Source organism: Oncorhynchus mykiss, chromosome 10, assembly GCF_013265735.2.
Source record: "Oncorhynchus mykiss isolate Arlee chromosome 10, USDA_OmykA_1.1, whole genome shotgun sequence".
Taxonomy (NCBI): Eukaryota; Metazoa; Chordata; class Actinopteri; order Salmoniformes; family Salmonidae; genus Oncorhynchus; species Oncorhynchus mykiss.
Genome location: NC_048574.1, coordinates 646,297 through 669,489, shown reverse-complemented (window position 1 = coordinate 669,489; position 23,193 = coordinate 646,297). Strand labels below are relative to the sequence as shown.

The following is a 23,193-nucleotide window of genomic DNA, read 5'->3' as shown; positions in this document are numbered from 1 at the left end:
GTTAGCGTTAGCCAGTTGACCTGTGTGTGTACCTGTTGAGGTAGGGTGCTCCAGTGTTAGCCAGTTGACCTGTGTGTGTACCTGTTGAGGTAGGGTGCTCCAGTGTTAGCCAGTTGACCTGTGTGTGTACCTGTTGAGGTAGGGTGCTCCAGTGTTAGCCAGTTAACCTGTGTGTGTACCTGTTGAGGTAGGGTGCTCCAGTGTTAGCCAGTTGACCTGTGTGTGTACCTGTTGAGGTAGGGTGCTCCAGTGTTAGCCAGTTGACCTGTGTGTGTACCTGTTGAGTTAGGGTGCTCCAGTGTTAGCCAGTTGACCTGTGTGTGTACCTGTTGAGGTAGGGTGCTCCAGTGTTAGCCAGTTGACCTGTGTGTGTACCTGTTGAGGTAGGGTGCTTCAGTGTTAGCGTTAGCCAGTTGACCTGTGTGTGTACCTGTTGAGGTAGGGTGCTCCAGTGTTAGCCAGTTGACCTGTGTGTGTACCTGTTGAGGTAGGGTGCTCCAGTGTTAGCCAGTTGACCTGTGTGTGTACCTGTTGAGGTAGGGTGCTCCAGTGTTAGCCAGTTGACCTGTGTGTGTACCTGTTGAGGTAGGGTGCTTCAGTGTTAGCGTTAGCCAGTTGACCTGTGTGTGTACCTGTTGAGGTAGGGTGCTCCAGTGTTAGCCAGTTGACCTGTGTGTGTACCTGTTGAGGTAGGGTGCTCCAGTGTTAGCCAGTTAACCTGTGTGTGTACCTGTTGAGGTAGGTGCTCCAGTGTTAGCCAGTTGACCTGTGTGTGTACCTGTTGAGGTAGGTGCTCCAGTGTTAGCCAGTTGACCTGTGTGTGTACCTGTTGAGGTAGGGTGCTCCAGTGTTAGCCAGTTGACCTGTGTGTGTACCTGTTGAGGTAGGGTGCTCCAGTGTTAGCCAGTTGACCTGTGTGTGTACCTGTTGAGGTAGGGTGCTCCAGTGTTAGCGTTAGCCAGTTGTAGCCAAGAGTCAGACATGACCTGGTGGATGTTGGGTCTCTTAGCTGGATCTGGTTCTAACAGCTTCTTCATTAGACAGATGGCCGCTGTGGAGAGATAGGAGGGGAGAGGGGGAGAGAGAGGAGGGGAGAGGGGGAGGGAGAGGCGGAGAGAGAGGAGGGGAGAGAGAGGAGGGGAGAGAGAGGAGGGGAGAGGGGGAGAGAGAGGAGGGGAGAGGAGGGGAGAGAGGAGGGGAGAGGGGAGGGGAGGGGGAGAGAGTCAGAGAGGAGGGATGAGAGAGAGAGATGGAGAGAGAGAGTGATGGAGAGAGAAATGGAGAGGGAAAGAGATGGAGGGAGAGAGAGAGAGATGGAGAGAGAGAGAGAGAGAGATGGAGAGAGAGAGAGAGAGATGGAGGGGGGAGAGAGAGAGAGAGAGAGACAGAGAGAGGAGGGGAGAGGGGGAGAGAGAGACAGAGAGAGGAGGGGAGGGGAGAGGGGGAGAGAGAGAGAAATGGAAAGAGACAGAGTGAGAGAAGAGGGAATGGGGTGAGAATTTGTTAAAGCTACAATCTGGGATTTGAAAAACAAGAAAACAGCCGCCAGCCACTTGTTTTGGTTCATTTGTTTTCTGTGTCTGTCTCTGTGTGCTCGTCTCTGTGTGCTCGTCTCTGTGTGTACCTGTAGAGAGAGAGGGCGGTAGAGGGTTCATATCCTTGTCCACCATCTTCTGGTGCAGAGCCCTGAGACTGAAGGGCTCCACGGTGAAGGGAAGGCTGCCAGTCAGCATGGCGTACATGTTCACTCCTCTGTAAGGGACAACATGCACAGGAACGTTACACACCTGTGTACAACACTCACCCAGCCACTAATAAATGTCATAATAAATGAGTTCTAGTGAACTGGTTGAGAAGTGATCTCGTAGTTCGAATAGATGTCTTTACTGTTTACAGTCTAGAAGTATTTATTCTGACAGAGAAATAGGGTGTGTGAATGACATGAGACGTGTTTGTTGTAAACGGTAGACATGAAATCTGTTCGTTGTAAACGGTAGACATGAGACGTATTCGTTGTAAACGGTAGACATGAAATCTGTTCGTTGTAAACGGTAGACATGAAATCTGTTCGTTGTAAACGGTAGACATGAGACGTGTTTGTTGTAAACGGTAGACATGAGACGTGTTCGTTGTAAACGGTAGACATGAAATCTGTTCGTTGTAAACGGTAGACATGAGACGTATTCGTTGTAAACGGTAGACATGAAATCTGTTCGTTGTAAACGGTAGACATGAAATCTGTTCGTTGTAAACGGTAGACATGAAATCTGTTCGTTGTAAACGGTAGACATGAAATCTGTTCGTTGTAAACGGTAGACATGAAATCTGTTTGTTGTAAACGGTAGACATGAAATCTGTTCGTTGTAAACGGTAGACATGAAACGCGTTCGTTGTAAACTGTTGTGTATAAAACCTGTCAGTTGTATAGTTTATGTACTCAAATCAAATGTTATTCGTCACATACACATGGTTAGCAGATGTTAATGCGAGTGTAGCTAAATGCTTGTGCTTCTAGTTCCGACCGTGCAGTAATAACCAACGAGTAACCTAACAATTGAGAAATAACACGTAAAAAAACAGAACAGTCCATACTCACATGGACCAGACGTCCACCTTGGGGCCGTACTTCTTGCGGGACAGTAGCTCTGGAGCAGCGTAGGCTGGGCTCCCGCACTGCGTACTGAACGGGTCTGAGTAACCCAGGATCCCTGCACAGTTACTGAGACCAAAATCTACAGGGGAGGAGACAGGTTCTGAATGTCATTTAGGTGTTCTTGAAAGAGGGAGAGCTAGTAACAACATAAAGACAGAACTAGTTAGAAATTGTTTTTCCACCTTTCTAAGTGACAATTTCTAAGTGACCCCAAACTTTTGAACAGTAATGTATATTATCTGTTATTAATGAGCTGTTTGGTTTTATAATGTATATTATCTGTTATTACTGAGCTGTTTGGTTTTATAATGTATATTATCTGTTATTACTGAGCTGTTTGGTTTTATAATGTATATTATCTGTTATTAATGAGCTGTTTGGTTTTATAATGTATATAATCGGTTATTAATGAGCTGTTTGGTTTTATAATGTATATTATCTGTTATTAATGAGCTGTTTGGTTTTATAATGTATATTATCTGTTATTAATGAGCTGTTTGGTTTTATAATGTATATAATCGGTTATTAATGAGCTGTTTGGTTTTATAATGTATATTATCTGTTATTAATGAGCTGTTTGGTTTTATAATGTATATTATCTGTTATTAATGAGCTGTTTGGTTTTATAATGTATATTATCTGTTATTACTGAGCTGTTTGGTTTTATAATGTATATTATCTGTTATTACTGAGCTGTTTGGTTTTATAATGTATATTATCTGTTATTAATGAGCTGTTTGGTTTTATAATGTATATTATCTGTTATTAATGAGCTGTTTGGTTTTATAAAGTATATTATCTGTTATTAATGAGCTGTTTGGTTTTATAATGTATATAATCGGTTATTAATGAGATGTTTGGTTTTATAATGTATATTATCTGTTATTACTGAGCTGTTTGGTTTTATAATGTATATTATCTGTTATTAATGAGCTGTTTGGTTCTATAATGTATATTATCTGTTATTAATGAGCTGTTTGGTTTTATAATGTATATTATCTGTTATTAATGAGCTGTTTGGTTTTATAATGTATATTATCTGTTATTAATGAGCTGTTTGGTTTTATAATGTATATTATCTGTTATTACTGAGCTGTTTGGTTTTATAATGTATATTATCTGTTATTACTGAGCTGTTTGGTTTTATAATGTATATTCTCTGTTATTACTGAGCTGTTTGGTTTTATAATGTATATTATCTGTTATTACTGAGCTGTTTGGTTTTATAATGTATATTATCTGTTATTAATGAGCTGTTTGGTTTTATAATGTATATTATCTGTTATTACTGAGCTGTTTGGTTTTATAATGTATATTATCTGTTATTACTGAGCTGTTTGGTTTTATAATGTATATTATCTGTTATTAATGAGCTGTTTGGTTTTATAATGTATATTATCTGTTATTAATGAGCTGTTTGGTTTAATAATGTATATTATCTGTTATTAATGAGCTGTTTGGTTCTATAATGTATATTATCTGTTATTAATGAGCTGTTTGGTTCTATAATGTATATTATCTGTTATTAATGAGCTGTTTGGTTCTATAATGTATATTATCTGTTATTAATGAGCTGTTTGGTTTTATAATGTATATTATCTGTTATTAATGAGCTGTTTGGTTTTATAATGTATATTATCTGTTATTAATGAGCTGTTTGGTTTTATAATGTATATTATCTGTTATTAATGAGCTGTTTGGTTTTATAATGTATATTATCTGTTATTAATGAGCTGTTTGGTTCTATAATGTATATTATCTGTTATTAATGAGCTGTTTGGTTCTATAATGTATATTATCTGTTATTAATGAGCTGTTTGGTTCTATAATGTATATTATCTGTTATTAATGAGCTGTTTGGTTCTATAATGTATATTATCTGTTATTAATGAGCTGTTTGGTTTTATAATGTATATTATCTGTTATTAATGAGCTGTTTGGTTCTATAATGTATATTATATGTTATTAATGAGCTGTTTGGTTCTATAATGTATATTATATGTTATTAATGAGCTGTTTGGTTTTATAATGTATATTATCTGTTATTAATGAGCTGTTTGGTTCTATAATGTATATTATCTGTTATTAATGAGCTGTTTGGTTTTATAATGTATATTATCTGTTATTAATGAGCTGTTTGGTTTAATAATGTATATTATCTGTTATTAATGAGCTGTTTGGTTTTATAATGTATATTATCTGTTATTAATGAGCTGTTTGGTTTTATAATGTATATTATCTGTTATTAATGAGCTGTTTGGTTTTATAATGTATATTATCTGTTATTAATGAGCTGTTTGGTTTTATAATGTATATTATCTGTTATTAATGAGCTGTTTGGTTTTATAATGTATATTATCTGTTATTAATGAGCTGTTTGGTTTTATAATGTATATTATCTGTTATTAATGAGCTGTTTGGTTTTATAATGTATATTATCTGTTATTACTGAGCTGTTTGGTTTTATAATGTATATTATCTGTTATTAATGAGCTGTTTGGTTTTATAATGTATATTATCTGTTATTAATGAGCTGTTTGCTTTTATAATGTATATTATCTGTTATTACTGAGCTGTTTGGTTTTATAATGTATATTATCTGTTATTACTGAGCTGTTTGGTTTTATAATGTATATTATCTGTTATTAATGAGCTGTTTGGTTTTATAATGTATATTATCTGTTATTAATGAGCTGTTTGGTTTTATAATGTATATTATCTGTTATTACTGAGCTGTTTGGTTTTATAATGTATATTATCTGTTATTAATGAGCTGTTTGGTTTTATAATGTATATTATCTGTTATTAATGAGCTGTTTTGTTTTATAATGTATATTATCTGTTATTAATGAGCTGTTTGGTTTTATAATGTATATTATCTGTTATTAATGAGCTGTTTGGTTTAATAATGTATATTATCTGTTATTAATGAGCTGTTTGGTTTTATAATGTATATTATCTGTTATTAATGAGCTGTTTGGTTTTATAATGTATATTATCTGTTATTAATGAGCTGTTTGGTTTTATAATGTATATTATCTGTTATTAATGAGCTGTTTGGTTTTATAATGTATATTATCTGTTATTAATGAGCTGTTTGGTTTTATAATGTATATTATCTGTTATTAATGAGCTGTTTGGTTTTATAATGTATATTATCTGTTATTAATGAGCTGTTTGGTTTTATAATGTATATTATCTGTTATTACTGAGCTGTTTGGTTTTATAATGTATATTATCTGTTATTACTGAGCTGTTTGGTTTTATAATGTATATTATCTGTTATTAATGAGCTGTTTGGTTTTATAATGTATATTATCTGTTATTAATGAGCTGTTTGGTTTTATAATGTATATTATCTGTTATTACTGAGCTGTTTGGTTTTATAATGTATATTATCTGTTATTAATGAGCTGTTTGGTTTTATAATGTATATAATCGGTTATTAATGAGCTGTTTGGTTTTATAATGTATATTATAAACTGGCTGTTTTGAACTCTGAATTCTGATTGGCTGACAACCCATGGTATATCACACCGTATACCACGGGTATGACAAAACATGTATTTTTACTGCTGTAGTTATGTTGGTAACCAGTTTATAACAGCAATAAGGCACGGCTGCTGTAATTATGTTGGTAACCAGTTTATATTAACAATAAGGCACGGCTGCTGTAATTATGTTGGTAACCAGTTTATAATAACAATAAGGCACGGCTGCTGTAGTTATGTTGGTAACCAGTTTATAACAGCAATAAGGCACGGCTGCTGTAATTATGTTGGTAACCAGTTTATAACAACAATAAGGCACGGCTGCTGTAATTATGTTGGTAACCAGTTTATAACAGCAATAAGGCACGGCTGCTGTAATTATGTTGGTAACCAGTTTATAACAGCAATAAGGCACGGCTGCTGTAATTATGTTGGTAACCAGTTTATAACAGCAATAAGGCACGGCTGCTGTAATTATGTTGGTAACCAGTTTATAACAGCAATAAGGCACGGCTGCTGTAATTATGTTGGTAACCAGTTTATAACAGCAATAAGGCACGGCTGCTGTAATTATGTTGGTAACCAGTTTATAACAACAATAAGGCACGGCTGCTGTAATTATGTTGGTAACCAGTTTATAACAGCAATAAGGCACGGCTGCTGTAATTATGTTGGTAACCAGTTTATAACAGCAATAAGACACGGCTGCTGTAATTATGTTGGTAACCAGTTTATAACAGCAATAAGACACGGCTGCTGTAATTATGTTGGTAACCAGTTTATAACAGCAATAAGACACGGCTGCTGTAATTATGTTGGTAACCAGTTTATAACAGCAATAAGACACGGCTGCTGTAATTATGTTGGTAACCAGTTTATAACAGCAATAAGGCACGGCTGCTGTAATTATGTTGGTAACCAGTTTATAACAGCAATAAGGCACGGCTGCTGTAATTATGTTGGTAACCAGTTTATATTAACAATAAGGCACGGCTGCTGTAATAATGTTGGTAACCAGTTTATAACAGCAATAATGCACGGCTGCTGTAATTATGTTGGTAACCAGTTTATAACAGCAATAAGGCACGGCTGCTGTAATTATGTTGGTAACCAGTTTATAACAACAATAAGGCACGGCTGCTGTAATTATGTTGGTAACCAGTTTATAACAGCAATAAGACACGGCTGCTGTAATTATGTTGGTAACCAGTTTATAACAGCAATAAGACACGGCTGCTGTAATTATGTTGGTAACCAGTTTATAACAGCAATAAGGCACGGCTGCTGTAATTATGTTGGTAACCAGTTTATAACAGCAATAAGGCACGGCTGCTGTAATTATGTTGGTAACCAGTTTATATTAACAATAAGGCACGGCTGCTGTAATAATGTTGGTAACCAGTTTATAACAGCAATAAGGCACGGCTGCTGTAATTATGTTGGTAACCAGTTTATAACAGCAATAAGGCACGGCTGCTGTAATTATGTTGGTAACCAGTTTATAACAACAATAAGGCACGGCTGCTGTAATTATGTTGGTAACCAGTTTATAACAGCAATAAGGCACGGCTGCTGTAATTATGTTGGTAACCAGTTTATAACAGCAATAAGGCACGGCTGCTGTAATTATGTTAGTAACCAGTTTATATTAACAATAAGGCACGGCTGCTGTAATTATGTTGGTAACCAGTTTATAACAGCAATAAGGCACGGCTGCTGTAATTATGTTGGTAACCAGTTTATATTAACAATAAGGCACGGCTGCTGTAATTATGTTGGTAACCAGTTTATAACAGCAATAAGGCACGGCTGCTGTAATTATGTTGGTAACCAGTTTATAATAACAATAAGACACGGCTGCTGTAATTATGTTGGTAACCAGTTTATAACAGCAATAAGGCACGGCTGCTGTAATTATGTTGGTAACCAGTTTATAACAGCAATAAGGCACGGCTGCTGTAATTATGTTGGTAACCAGTTTATAATAACAATAAGACATGGCTGCTGTAATTATGTTGGTAACCAGTTTATATTAACAATAAGGCACAGCTGCTGTAATTATGTTGGTAACCAGTTTATAACAGCAATAAGGCACGGCTGCTGTAATTATGTTGGTAACCAGTTTATAACAGCAATAAGGCACGGCTGCTGTAATTATGTTGGTAACCAGTTTATAACAGCAATAAGACACGGCTGCTGTAATTATGTTGGTAACCAGTTTATAACAGCAATAAGGCACGGCTGCTGTAATTATGTTGGTAACCAGTTTATAACAGCAATAAGGCACGGCTGCTGTAATTATGTTGGTAACCAGTTTATAACAGCAATAAGGCACGGCTGCTGTAATTATGTTGGTAACCAGTTTATAACAGCAATAAGGCACGGCTGCTGTAATTATGTTGGTAACCAGTTTATAACAGCAATAAGGCACGTTGTTGACATGTTCTGTCTGACCCAGCTACTGGAGGCACCAGGATCTGTCTGAACCAGCCACTGGAGGCACCAGAGGTTCTGTCTGACCCAGCTACTGGAGGCATCAGGTTCTGTCTGAACCAGCCCCTGGAGGCACCAGAGGTTCTGTCTGACCCAGCTACTGGAGGCACCAGAGGTTCTGTCTGACCCAGCTACTGGAGGCACCAGGTTCTGTCTGAACCAGCCACTGGAGGCACCAGAGGTTCTGTCTGACCCAGCTACTGGAGGCACCAGAGGTTCTGTCTGACCCAGCTACTGGACACCCGAGGTTCTGTCTGACCCAGCTACTGTTGTTGTCATTTTCTGCCTGTTTGTTTAGCCTCTGCAGAAGATTACAACTTTTACACTCACACACACAGAGAGAACCAAAGCAGGGGTTGGTTCACACACACACACACAGACAGAGCAGGGTTGGTTAACACAGACACAGAGACAGAGGAGGGTTGGTTAACAGAGACAGAGCAGGGTTGGTTAACACAGAGACAGAGCAGGGTTGGTTAACACAGACACAGAGCAGGGTTGGTTAACAGAGAGACAGAGCAGGGTTGGTTAACACAGACACAGAGACAGAGGAGGGTTGGTTAACAGAGACAAAGCAGGGTTGGTTAACACAGAGACAGAGCAGGGTTGGTTAACACAGACACAGAGACAGAGGAGGGTTGGTTAACAGAGACGGAACAGGGTTGGTTAATTAAACAGTTGTACCTATGAGCTTGATGTGTTCCTGTTCATCCAACAGCAGGTTTTCAATTTTCAGGTCCCTGTGAGACAGACACACAGAGGTCAACACAGAACACAGAGGTCAACCTTATCAGCACAGTGATCACACACACACTGCGACCGACTGTCAATGTATAGTAGTGCATTAGTATAGTCTGATCACTCAGACTGTCCTCCCTACATTGTGTGTGTGTGTGTGTGTGTGTGTGTGTGTGTGTATGTGTCTACGTCTGTGTGTGTGTCTACCTGTGTGTGTGAGTGTCTATGTCTGTGTGTGTGTGTCTACCTGTGTGTGTGTGTGTGTGTGTCTACCTGTGTGTGTGTGTGTGTGTCTACCTGTGTGTGTGTGTGTGTCTACCTGTGAGTGTGTGTGTGTCTACCTGTGAGTGTGTGTGTGTGTGTCTACCTGTGTGTGTGTGTGTCTACCTGTGTGTGTGTGTGTCTCCCTCTACCTGTGTGTGTGTGTGTCTACGTGTGTGTGTGTGTGTCTATGTCTGTGTGTGTGTGTGTGTCTATGTCTGTGTGTGTGTCTATGTCTGTGTGTGTCTACCTGTGTGTGTGTGTGTCTCCCTCTACCTGTGTGTGTGTGTGTGTCTACCTGTGTGTGTGTGTGTGTGTGTGTCTCCCTCTACCTGTGTGTGTGTCTACCTGTGTGTGTGTGTGTCTCCCTCTACCTGTGTGTGTGTGTGTGTCTCCCTCTACCTGTGTGTGTGTGTGTGTGTGTACCTGTGCACCACTCCAGCTCTGTGCAGATGTTCCACAGCCATCACCAGCTGCCGTACGTATTTCTGAGTCTCTCTCTCGTCCAGCTTCTTCTTATCGTAGATCCGGTTCATGAGGTTTCCTCCAGGACACAACTCCATCACCAGGTAGTAACTGATGATAACAGAACAACTCCATCACCAGGTAGTAACTGATGATAACAGAACAACTCCATCACCAGGTAGTAACTGATGATAACAGAACACAACTCCATCACCAGGTAGTAACTGATGATAACAGAACACAACTCCATCACCAGGTAGTAACTGATGATAACAGATGACAGGACACAACTCCATCACCAGGTAGTAACTGATGATAACAGAACACAACTCCATCACCAGGTAGTAACTGATGATAACAGAACACAACTCCATCACCAGGAGGCTGATGATAACAGGACACAACTCCATCACCAGGTAGTAACTGATGATAACAGATGACAGGACACAACTCCATCACCAGGTAGTAACTGATGATAACAGAACAACTCCATCACCAGGTAGTAACTGATGATAACAGAACACAACTCCATCACCAGGTAGTAACTGATGATTACAGAACAACTCCATCACCAGGTAGTAACTGATGATGACAGGACACAACTCCATCACCAGGTAGTAACTGATGATAACAGATGACAGGACACAACTCCATCACCAGGTAGTAACTGATGATAACAGAACAACTCCATCACCAGGTAGTAACTGATGATAACAGAACACAACTCCATCACCAGGTAGTAACTGATGATAACAGAACACAACTCCATCACCAGGTAGTAACTGATGATAACAGAACACAACTCCATCACCAGGTAGTAACTGATGATAACAGATGACAGGACACAACTCCATCACCAGGTAGTAACTGATGATAACAGAACACAACTCCATCACCAGGTAGTAACTGATGATAACAGAACACAACTCCATCACCAGGTAGTAACTGATGATAACAGATGACAGAACACAACTCCATCACCAGGTAGTAACTGATGATAACAGATGACAGGACACAACTCCATCACCAGGTAGTAACTGATGATAACAGGACACAACTCCATCACCAGGTAGTAACTGATGATAACAGAACACAACTCCATCACCAGGTAGTAACTGATGATAACAGATGACAGGACACAACTCCATCACCAGGAGGCTGATGATAACAGAACACAACTCCATCACCAGGTAGTAACTGATGATAACAGAACGCAACTCCATCACCAGGTAGTAACTGATGATAACAGAACAACTCCATCACCAGGTAGTAACTGATGATAACAGATGACAGGACACAACTCCATCACCAGGTAGTAACTGATGATAACAGATGACAGGACACAACTCCATCACCAGGTAGTAACTGATGATAACAGAACACAACTCCATCACCAGGTAGTAACTGATAATAACAGATGACAGGACACAACTCCATCACCAGGTAGTAACTGATGATAACAGAACACAACTCCATCACCAGGTAGTAACTGATGATAACAGAACACAACTCCATCACCAGGTAGTAACTGATGATAACAGAACACAACTCCATCACCAGGTAGTAACTGATGATGACAGGACACAACTCCATCACCAGGTAGTAACTGATGATAACAGAACAACTCCATCACCAGGTAGTAACTGATGATAACAGATGACAGGACACAACTCCATCACCAGGTAGTAACTGATAACAGAACAACTCCATCACCAGGTAGTAACTGATGATAACAGATGACAGGACACAACTCCATCACCAGGTAGAAACTGATGATAACAGAACACAACTCCATCACCAGGTAGTAACTGATGATAACAGAACACAACTCCATCACCAGGTAGTAACTGATGATAACAGGACACAACTCCATCACCAGGTAGTAACTGATGATAACAGAACACAACTCCATCACCAGGTAGTAACTGATGATGACAGAACACAACTCTATCACCAGGTAGTAACTGATGATAACAGAACAACTCCATCACCAGGTAGTAACTGATGATAACATAACACAACTCCATCACCAAGTAGTAACTGATGATAACAGAACAACTCCATCACCAGGTAGTAACTGATGATAACAGAACACAACTCCATCACCAGGTAGTAACTGATGATAACAGGACACAACTCCATCACCAGGTAGTAACTGATGATAACAGAACACAACTCCATCACCAGGTAGTAACTGATGATAACAGAACACAACTCCATCACCAGGTAGTAACTGATGATAACAGGACACAACTCCATCACCAGGTAGTAACTGATGATAACAGAACAACTCCATCACCAGGTAGTAACTGATGATAACAGAACACAACTCCATCACCAGGTAGTAACTGATGATAACAGAACACAACTCCATCACCAGGTAGTAACTGATGATAACAGATGACAGGACACAACTCCATCACCAGGAAGTAACTGATGATAACAGAACACAACTCCATCACCAGGAGGCTGATGATAACAGAACACAACTCCATCACCAGGTAGTAACTGATGATAACAGAACACAACTCCATCACCAGGTAGTAACTGATGATAACAGAACACAACTCCATCACCAGGAGGCTGATGATAACAGAACACAACTCCATCACCAGGTAGTAACTGATGATAACAGATGACAGGACACAACTCCATCACCAGGTCATATCTGATGATAGTATGCCCAGTAGTCTATTGTATAGTATAATATAGTATAGTACCTGTTCTCAGTCTCCAGTATGTCCAGTATAGTATAATATAGTATAGTATAGTACCTGTTGTCAGTCTCCAGTATATCCAGTATAGTATAATATAGTATAGTACCTGTTCTCAGTCTCCAGTATGTCCAGTATAGTATAGTATAGTACCTATTCTCAGTCTCCAGTATGTCCAGTATAATATAGTATAGTACCTGTTCTCAGTCTCCAGTGTGTCTAGTATAGTATAATATAGTATAGTACCTGTTCTCAGTCTCCAGTATGTCCAGTATAGTATAATATAGTATAGTATAGTACCTATTCCCAGTCTCCAGTATGTCCAGTATAGTATAGTATAGTACCTATTCTCAGTCTCCAGTAGGTCCGGTATAGTATAGTATAGTACCTATTCTCAGTCTCAGCATGTCCAGTATAGTATAGTATTGTATAGTATAGTACCTGTTGTCAGTCTCCAGTATGTCCAGTATAGTATAGTACCTATTCTGAGTCTCCAGTATGTCCAGTATAGTATAGTATAGTATAGTATAGTATAGTACCTGTTGTCAGTCTCCAGTATGTCCAGTATAGTATAGTATAGTACCTGTTCTCAGTCTCCAGTATGTCCAGCAGCTGGGTGATGTTGGGATGTCTGATCATCTGTTGGATTTGACCTTCTCTACGTAGGTTCTTAGTCACGTAAGAGTCCTTCTTCGCCTTCCTCTTATCGATCACCTTTACCGCGACCTGGGACAGGGAGGAGGTGGGGGGAGTGAGAAAAAAATACACAAATCAGTCTAGATTCTGGCTGCGTTTCAAACTCATTAAAGACACTCTCTCCTACCCTCGCATCTTGCCCTTGGGGGAATCCCCGCGGCCATATTTGTCGTCGGTCCAAATGATTAGCCAAGCAAGGGAAGTTTGCAATGTAAGCCGCCCAGCTTTTTGCAAGTGTTTGCGAGTGTACAATTACGTTCACTTTACTTAATTTGCTAGCTATCATAAAGTAGGCAGGCTAACGTTAGTTAGCTAATTAATTTGCTAGCTATCATAAAGTAGGCAGGCTAACGTTAGTTAGCTAATTAATTTGCTAGCTATCATAAAGTAGGCAGGCTAACGTTAGTTAGCTAATTAATTTGCTAGCTATCATAAAGTAGGCAGGCTAACGTTAGTTAGCTAATTAATTTGCTAGCTATCATAAAGTAGGCAGGCTAACGTTAGTTAGCTAATTAATTTGCTAGCTATCATAAAGTAGGCAGGCTAACGTTAGTTAGCTAATTAATTTGCTAGCTATCATAAAGTAGGCAGGCTAACGTTAGTTAGCTAATTAATTTGCTAGCTATCATACAGTAGGCATCTATTAATAATGATATATCTAATATAATTATTAATAGATGTAGACATGCAATTATAATTGGCTGTAGAGCATATAAAAGCACCCACAAGCTACCAGTGGCAGAAAACACAATCGTCACGGGACGAACAGGTGAAACATTTCCGGCCAAGGGCGGTCCATTTAAAATGAATTATTGGGATGAGGGGAAAGGGTGTGTCTTTTAAGGACAGCCTGACCTCTCTACTCTCTGAGACAGCCCGACCTCTCTACTCTCTGAGACAGCCCGACCTCTCTACTCTCTGAGACAGCTCGACCTCTCTACTCTCTGAGACAGCCCCCGACCTCTCTACTCTCTGAGACAGCCCGACCTCTCTACTCTCTGAGACAGTCCGACCTCTCTACTCTCTGAGACAGCCCGACCTCTCTACTCTCTGAGACAGCCCGACCTCTCTACTCTCTGAGACAGCCCGACCTCTCTACTCTCTGAGACAGCCCGACCTCTCTACTCTCTGAGACAGCCCGACCTCTCTACTCTCTGAGACAGCCCGACCTCTCTACTCTCTGAGACAGCCCGACCTCTCTACTCTCTGAGACAGCCCGACCTCTCTACTCTCTGAGACAGCCCGACCTCTCCACTCTCTGAGACAGCCCGACCTCTCTACTCTCTGAGACAGCCCCCGACCTCTCCACTCTCTGAGACAGCCCGACCTCTCTACTCTCTGAGACAGCCCGACCTCTCCACTCTCTGAGACAACCCGACCTCTCTACTCTCTGAGACAGCCCGACCTCTCTACTCTCTGAGACAGCCCGACCTCTCTACTCTCTGAGACAGCCCGACCTCTCTACTCTCTGAGACAGCCCGACCTCTCTACTCTCTGAGACAGCCCGACCTCTCTACTCTCTGAGACAGCCCGACCTCTCTACTCTCTGAGACAGCCCGACCTCTCTACTCTCTGAGACAGCCCGACCTCTCTACTCTCTGAGACAGCCCGAACTCGCCACTCTCTGAGACAGCCCGACCTCTCTACTCTCTGAGACAGCCCGACCTCTCCGCTCTCTGAGACAGCCCGACCTCTCCACTCTCTGAGACAGCCCGACCTCGCCACTCTCTGACACAGCCCGACCTCGCCACTCTCTGAGACAGCCCGACCTCTCCACTCTCTGAGACAGCCTGACCTCTCTACTCTCTGAGATATAGTAACATGTCCTATCGTGGTCTGTCTCAACTTCCTGTATATAGTAACCTGTCCTGGTCTGTCTCAACTTCCTGTATATAGTAACCTGTCCTGGTCTGTCTCAACTTCCTGTATATAGTAACCTGTCCTGGTCTGTCTCAACTTCCTGTATATAGTAACCTGTCCTGGTCTGTCTCAACTTCCTGTATTTAGTAACCTGTCCTGGTCTGTCTCAACTCCCTGTATATAGTAACCTGTCCTGGTCTGTCTCAACTCCCTGTATATAGTAACCTGTCCTGGCCTGGGTTTGTCTCAACTCCCTGTATATAGTAACCTGTCCTGGTCTGTCTCAACTTCCTGTATATAGTAACCTGTCCTGGTCTGGCTCAACTTCCTGTATATAGTAACCTGTCCTGGTCTGTCTCAACTTCCTGTATATAGTAACCTGTCCTGGTCTGTCTCAACTTCCTGTATTTAGTAACCTGTCCTGGTCTGTCTCCACTTCCTGTATATAGTAACCTGTCCTGGTCTGTCTCAACTTCCTGTATATAGTAACCTGTCCTGGTCTGTCTCAACTTCCTGTATATAGTAACCTGTCCTGGTCTGTCTCAACGTCCTGTATATAGTAACCTGTCCTGGTCTGTCTCAGCTTCCTGTATATAGTATCCTGTCCTGGTCTGTCTCAACTTCCTGTATATAGTAACCTGTCCTGGTCTGTCTCAACTTCCTGTATATAGTAACCTGTCCTGGTCTGTCTCAACTTCCTGTATTTAGTAACCTGTCCTGGTCTGTCTCAACTCCCTGTATATAGTAACCTGTCCTGGTCTGTCTCAACTCCCTGTATATAGTAACCTGTCCTGGCCTGGGTTTGTCTCCACTCCCTGTATATAGTAACCTGTCCTGGTCTGTCTCAACTTCCTGTATATAGTAACCTGTCCTGGTCTGTCTCAACTTCCTGTATATAGTAACCTGTCCTGGTCTGTCTCAACTTCCTGTATATAGTAACCTGTCCTGGTCTGTCTCAACTTCCTGTATATAGTAACCTGTCCTGGTCTGTCTCAACTTCCTGTATATAGTAACCTGTCCTGGTCTGTCTCAACTTCCTGTATTTAGTAACCTGTCCTGGTCTGTCTCAACTCCCTGTATATAGTAACCTGTCCTGGCCTGGGTTTGTCTCAACTCCCTGTATATAGTAACCTGTCCTGGTCTGTCTCAACTTCCTGTATATAGTAACCTGTCCTGGTCTGTCTCAACTTCCTGTATATAGTAACCTGTCCTGGTCTGTCTCAACTTCCTGTATATAGTAACCTGTCCTGGTCTGTCTCAACTTCCTGTATTTAGTAACCTGTCCTGGTCTGTCTCCACTTCCTGTATATAGTAACCTGTCCTGGTCTGTCTCAACTTCCTGTATATAGTAACCTGTCCTGGTCTGTCTCAACTTCCTGTATATAGTAACCTGTCCTGGTCTGTCTCAACGTCCTGTATATAGTAACCTGTCCTGGTCTGTCTCAGCTTCCTGTATATAGTATCCTGTCCTGGTCTGTCTCAACTTCCTGTATATAGTAACCTGTCCTGGTCTGTCTCAACTTCCTGTATATAGTAACCTGTCCTGGTCTGTCTCAACTTCCTGTATTTAGTAACCTGTCCTGGTCTGTCTCAACTCCCTGTATATAGTAACCTGTCCTGGTCTGTCTCAACTCCCTGTATATAGTAACCTGTCCTGGCCTGGGTTTGTCTCCACTCCCTGTATATAGTAACCTGTCCTGGTCTGTCTCAACTTCCTGTATATAGTAACCTGTCCTGGTCTGTCTCAACTTCCTGTATATAGTAACCTGTCCTGGTCTGTCTCAACGTCCTGTATATAGTAACCTGTCCTGGTCTGTCTCAGCTTCCTGTATATAGTATCCTGTCCTGGTCTGTCTCAACTTCCTGTATATAGTAACCTGTCCTGGTCTGTCTCAACTTCCTGTATATAGTAACCTGTCCTGGTCTGTCTCCACTTCCTGTATATAGTAACCTGTCCTGGTCTGTCTCAACTTCCTGTATTTAGTAACCTGTCCTGGTCTGTCTCAACTCCCTGTATATAGTAACCTGTCCTGGTCTGTCTCAACTTCCTGTATATAGTAACCTGTCCTGGTCTGTCTCCACTTCCTGTATATAGTAACCTGTCCTGGTCTGTCTCAACTCCCTGTATATAGTAACCTGTCCTGGTCTGTCTCCACTTTCTGTATATAGGAACCTGTCCTGGTCTGTCTCCACTTCCTGTATATAGTAACCTGTCCTGGCCTGGGTTTGTCTCAACTTCCTGTATATAGTAACCTGTCCTGGTCTGTCTCAACTTCCTGTATATAGTAACCTGTCCTGGTCTGTCTCAACTCCCTGTATATAGTAACCTGTCCTGGTCTGTCTCCACTTCCTGTATATAGTAACCAGTCCTGGCCTGGGTTTGTCTCCACTCCCTGTATATAGTATATAGTAACCTGTCCTGGTCTGTCTCCAAATTCTGTATATAGTAACCTGCACTGGTCTGTCTCCACTCCCTGTATATAGTAACCTGTCCTGGTCTGTCTCCACTTCCTGTATATAGTAACCTGTCCTGGTCTGTCTCCACTTCCTGTATATAGTAACCTGTCCTGGTCTGTCTCCACTCCCTGTATATAGTAACCTGTCCTGGTCTGTCTCCACTTCCTGTATATAGTAACCTGTCCTGGTCTGTCTCCATACCATCCTGTATATAGTAACCTGTCCTGGTCTGTCTCCACTTCCTGTATATAGTAACCTGTCCTGGTATGTCTCCATGACTTCCTGTATACAGTAACCTGTCCTGGTCTGTCTCCACTCCCTGTATATAGTAACCTGTCCTGGTCTGTCTCCACTTCCTGTATATAGTAACCTGTCCTGGTCTGTCTCCACTTCCTGTATATAGTAACCTGTCCTGGTCTGTCTCCACTCCCTGTATATAGTAACCTGTCCTGGTCTGTCTCCACTTCCTGTATATAGTAACCTGTCCTGGTCTGTCTCCATACCATCCTGTATATAGTAACCTGTCCTGGTCTGTCTCCACTTCCTGTATATAGTAACCTGTCCTGGTATGTCTCCATGACTTCCTGTATACAGTAACCTGTCCTGGTCTGTCTCCAATCCCTGTATATAGTAACCTGTCCTGGTCTGTCTCCACTTCCTGTATATAGTAACCTGTCCTGGTCTGTCTCCACTCCCTGTATATAGTAACCTGTCCTGGTCTGTCTCAACTTCCTGTATATAGTAACCTGTCCTGGTCTGTCTCAACTTCCTGTATATAGTAACCTGTCCTGGTCTGTCTCAACTTCCTGTATTTAGTAACCTGTCCTGGTCTGTCTCAACTCCCTGTATATAGTAACCTGTCCTGGTCTGTCTCAACTCCCTGTATATAGTAACCTGTCCTGGCCTGGGTTTGTCTCAACTCCCTGTATATAGTAACCTGTCCTGGTCTGTCTCAACTTCCTGTATATAGTAACCTGTCCTGGTCTGGCTCAACTTCCTGTATATAGTAACCTGTCCTGGTCTGTCTCAACTTCCTGTATTTAGTAACCTGTCCTGGTCTGTCTCCACTTCCTGTATATAGTAACCTGTCCTGGTCTGTCTCAACTTCCTGTATATAGTAACCTGTCCTGGTCTGTCTCAACTTCCTGTATATAGTAACCTGTCCTGGTCTGTCTCAACGTCCTGTATATAGTAACCTGTCCTGGTCTGTCTCAGCTTCCTGTATATAGTATCCTGTCCTGGTCTGTCTCAACTTCCTGTATATAGTAACCTGTCCTGGTCTGTCTCAACTTCCTGTATATAGTAACCTGTCCTGGTCTGTCTCAACTTCCTGTATTTAGTAACCTGTCCTGGTCTGTCTCAACTCCCTGTATATAGTAACCTGTCCTGGTCTGTCTCAACTCCCTGTATATAGTAACCTGTCCTGGCCTGGGTTTGTCTCCACTCCCTGTATATAGTAACCTGTCCTGGTCTGTCTCAACTTCCTGTATATAGTAACCTGTCCTGGTCTGTCTCAACTTCCTGTATATAGTAACCTGTCCTGGTCTGTCTCAACTTCCTGTATATAGTAACCTGTCCTGGTCTGTCTCAACTTCCTGTATATAGTAACCTGTCCTGGTCTGTCTCAACTTCCTGTATATAGTAACCTGTCCTGGTCTGTCTCAACTTCCTGTATTTAGTAACCTGTCCTGGTCTGTCTCAACTCCCTGTATATAGTAACCTGTCCTGGCCTGGGTTTGTCTCAACTCCCTGTATATAGTAACCTGTCCTGGTCTGTCTCAACTTCCTGTATATAGTAACCTGTCCTGGTCTGTCTCAACTTCCTGTATATAGTAACCTGTCCTGGTCTGTCTCAACTTCCTGTATATAGTAACCTGTCCTGGTCTGTCTCAACTTCCTGTATTTAGTAACCTGTCCTGGTCTGTCTCCACTTCCTGTATATAGTAACCTGTCCTGGTCTGTCTCAACTTCCTGTATATAGTAACCTGTCCTGGTCTGTCTCAACTTCCTGTATATAGTAACCTGTCCTGGTCTGTCTCAACGTCCTGTATATAGTAACCTGTCCTGGTCTGTCTCAGCTTCCTGTATATAGTATCCTGTCCTGGTCTGTCTCAACTTCCTGTATATAGTAACCTGTCCTGGTCTGTCTCAACTTCCTGTATATAGTAACCTGTCCTGGTCTGTCTCAACTTCCTGTATTTAGAACCTGTCCTGGTCTGTCTCAACTCCCTGTATATAGTAACCTGTCCTGGTCTGTCTCAACTCCCTGTATATAGTAACCTGTCCTGGCCTGGGTTTGTCTCCACTCCCTGTATATAGTAACCTGTCCTGGTCTGTCTCAACTTCCTGTATATAGTAACCTGTCCTGGTCTGTCTCAACTTCCTGTATATAGTAACCTGTCCTGGTCTGTCTCAACGTCCTGTATATAGTAACCTGTCCTGGTCTGTCTCAGCTTCCTGTATATAGTATCCTGTCCTGGTCTGTCTCAACTTCCTGTATATAGTAACCTGTCCTGGTCTGTCTCAACTTCCTGTATATAGTAACCTGTCCTGGTCTGTCTCCACTTCCTGTATATAGTAACCTGTCCTGGTCTGTCTCAACTTCCTGTATTTAGTAACCTGTCCTGGTCTGTCTCAACTCCCTGTATATAGTAACCTGTCCTGGTCTGTCTCAACTTCCTGTATATAGTAACCTGTCCTGGTCTGTCTCCACTTCCTGTATATAGTAACCTGTCCTGGTCTGTCTCAACTCCCTGTATATAGTAACCTGTCCTGGTCTGTCTCCACTTTCTGTATATAGGAACCTGTCCTGGTCTGTCTCCACTTCCTGTATATAGTAACCTGTCCTGGCCTGGGTTTGTCTCAACTTCCTGTATATAGTAACCTGTCCTGGTCTGTCTCAACTTCCTGTATATAGTAACCTGTCCTGGTCTGTCTCAACTCCCTGTATATAGTAACCTGTCCTGGTCTGTCTCCACTTCCTGTATATAGTAACCAGTCCTGGCCTGGGTTTGTCTCCACTCCCTGTATATAGTATATAGTAACCTGTCCAGGTCTGTCTCCAAATTCTGTATATAGTAACCTGTCCTGGTCTGTCTCCACTCCCTGTATATAGTAACCTGTCCTGGTCTGTCTCCACTTCCTGTATATAGTAACCTGTCCTGGTCTGTCTCCACTTCCTGTATATAGTAACCTGTCCTGGTCTGTCTCCACTCCCTGTATATAGTAACCTGTCCTGGTCTGTCTCCACTTCCTGTATATAGTAACCTGTCCTGGTCTGTCTCCATACCATCCTGTATATAGTAACCTGTCCTGGTCTGTCTCCACTTCCTGTATATAGTAACCTGTCCTGGTATGTCTCCATGACTTCCTGTATACAGTAACCTGTCCTGGTCTGTCTCCAATCCCTGTATATAGTAACCTGTCCTGGTCTGTCTCCACTTCCTGTATATAGTAACCTGTCCTGGTCTGTCTCCACTCCCTGTATATAGTAACCTGTCCTGGTCTGTCTCCACTTCCTGTATATAGTAATCTGTCCTGGTTTCTCATACTATAGCAGCACAGTGTGTGTTCATTAGGAGAGTTGTGTCTTTGTGGCAGATGGAAGACATTAACAAACCATGTGGCTGCCCTTCCTCACATTTAACAGCCCAATGGCCACGCAACACACGCACGCGCACACACACACACACACACACACACACACACACACACACACACACAGGGACCTGCACAAATGTAGACTCTATGCCACAGGCCTAATGAGGTCTTTCTCAGTTAATTACAACAAACAGCAGATTATGAGACATTGAGACCTCCCACTTTCAAAACCCCACTACCTCCCACTGTCAAAACCCCACTACCTCCCACTTTCAAAACCCCACTACCTCCCACTGTCAAAACCCCACTACCTCCCACTGTCAAAACCCCACTACCTCCCACTGTCAAAACCCCACTACCTCCCACTGTCAAAACCCCACTACCTCCCACTGTCAAAACCCCACTACCTCCCACTGTCAAAACCCCACTACCTCCCACTGTCAAAACCCCACTACCTCCCACTGTCAAAACCCCATTACCTCCCACTGTCTCAATCCCACTACCTCCCACTGTCTCAATCCCACTACCTCCCACTGTCTCAATCCCACTACCTCCCACTGTCTCAATCCCACAACCTCCCACTGTCTCAATCCCACTACCTCCCACAGTCTCAATCCCACTACCTCCACTACCTCCCACTGTCAAAACCCCACTACCTCCCACTGTCAAAATCCCACTACCTCCACTACCTCCCACTTTCAAAACCCCACTACCTCCACTACCTCCCACTGTCAAAACCCCACTATCTCCACTACCTCCCACTGTCAAAACCCCACTACCTCCCACTGTCAAAATCCCACTACCTCTCACTATCTAAATCCCACTACCTCCCACTGTCTCAATCCCACTACCTCCACAACCTCCCACTGTCTCATTCCCACTACCTTCCACTGTCTCAATCCCACTACCTCCCACTGTCTCAATCCCACTACCTCCACAACCTCCCACTGTCTCAATCCCACTACCTCCACTACCTCCCACTGTCTCAATCCCACTACCTCCCACTGTCTCAATCCCACTACCTCCACTACCTCCCACTGTCTCAATCCCACTACCTCCCACTGTCTCAATCCCACTACCTCCACTACCTCTCACTGTCTCAATCCCACTACCTCCCACTGTCTCAATCCCACTACCTCCCACTGTCTCAATCCCACTACCTCCACTACCTCCCACTGTCAAAATCCCACTACCTCCACTACCTCCCACTGTCAAAACTCCACTACCTCCACTACCTCCCACTGTCAAAATCCCACTACCTCCACTACCTCCCACTGTCAAAACCCCACTACCTCCCACTGTCAAAGCCCCACTACCTCCACTACCTCCCACTGTCAAAATCCCACTACCTCCACTACCTCCCACTTTCAAAACCCCACTACCTCCACTACCTCCCACTGTCAAAAGCCCACTACCTCCCACTGTCAAAACCCCACTACCTCCACTACCTCCCACTGTTAAAACCCCACTACCTCCACTACCTCCCACTGTCAAAACCCCACTACCTCCACTACCTCCCACTGTCAAAAGCCCACTACCTCCCACTTTCAAAACCCCACTACCTCCACTACCTCCCACTGTTAAAACCCCACTACCTCCACTACCTCCCACTGTCAAAATCCCACTACCTCCACTACCCCACTGTCAAAATCCCACTATCTCCACTACCTCCCACTGTCAAAATCCCACTACCTCTCACTATCTAAATCCCACTACCTCCCACTGTCTCAATCCCACTACCTCCACAACCTCCCACTGTCTCATT

The 23,193-nt window shown here is 42.4% G+C and overlaps 1 protein-coding gene across 1 annotated transcript in view; it reads right to left on the bottom strand.

Annotated features, from left to right (window-relative positions):
* LOC110534818 (hormonally up-regulated neu tumor-associated kinase homolog A-like) overlaps positions 1 to 23,193 on the bottom strand; it is a 47,446-nt gene that overhangs the window by 10,632 nt on the left and 13,621 nt on the right. The window contains exons 2-7 of the mRNA XM_036989438.1: positions 13,399 to 13,541; positions 10,063 to 10,212; positions 9,322 to 9,377; positions 2,597 to 2,732; positions 1,625 to 1,752; positions 925 to 1,051 (exon numbers count right to left, since the gene is read on the bottom strand). Coding sequence (XP_036845333.1) covers positions 925 to 1,051; positions 1,625 to 1,752; positions 2,597 to 2,732; positions 9,322 to 9,377; positions 10,063 to 10,212; positions 13,399 to 13,541 — 740 coding nt within the window. The remainder of the gene's footprint in view (positions 1 to 924; positions 1,052 to 1,624; positions 1,753 to 2,596; positions 2,733 to 9,321; positions 9,378 to 10,062; positions 10,213 to 13,398; positions 13,542 to 23,193) is intronic.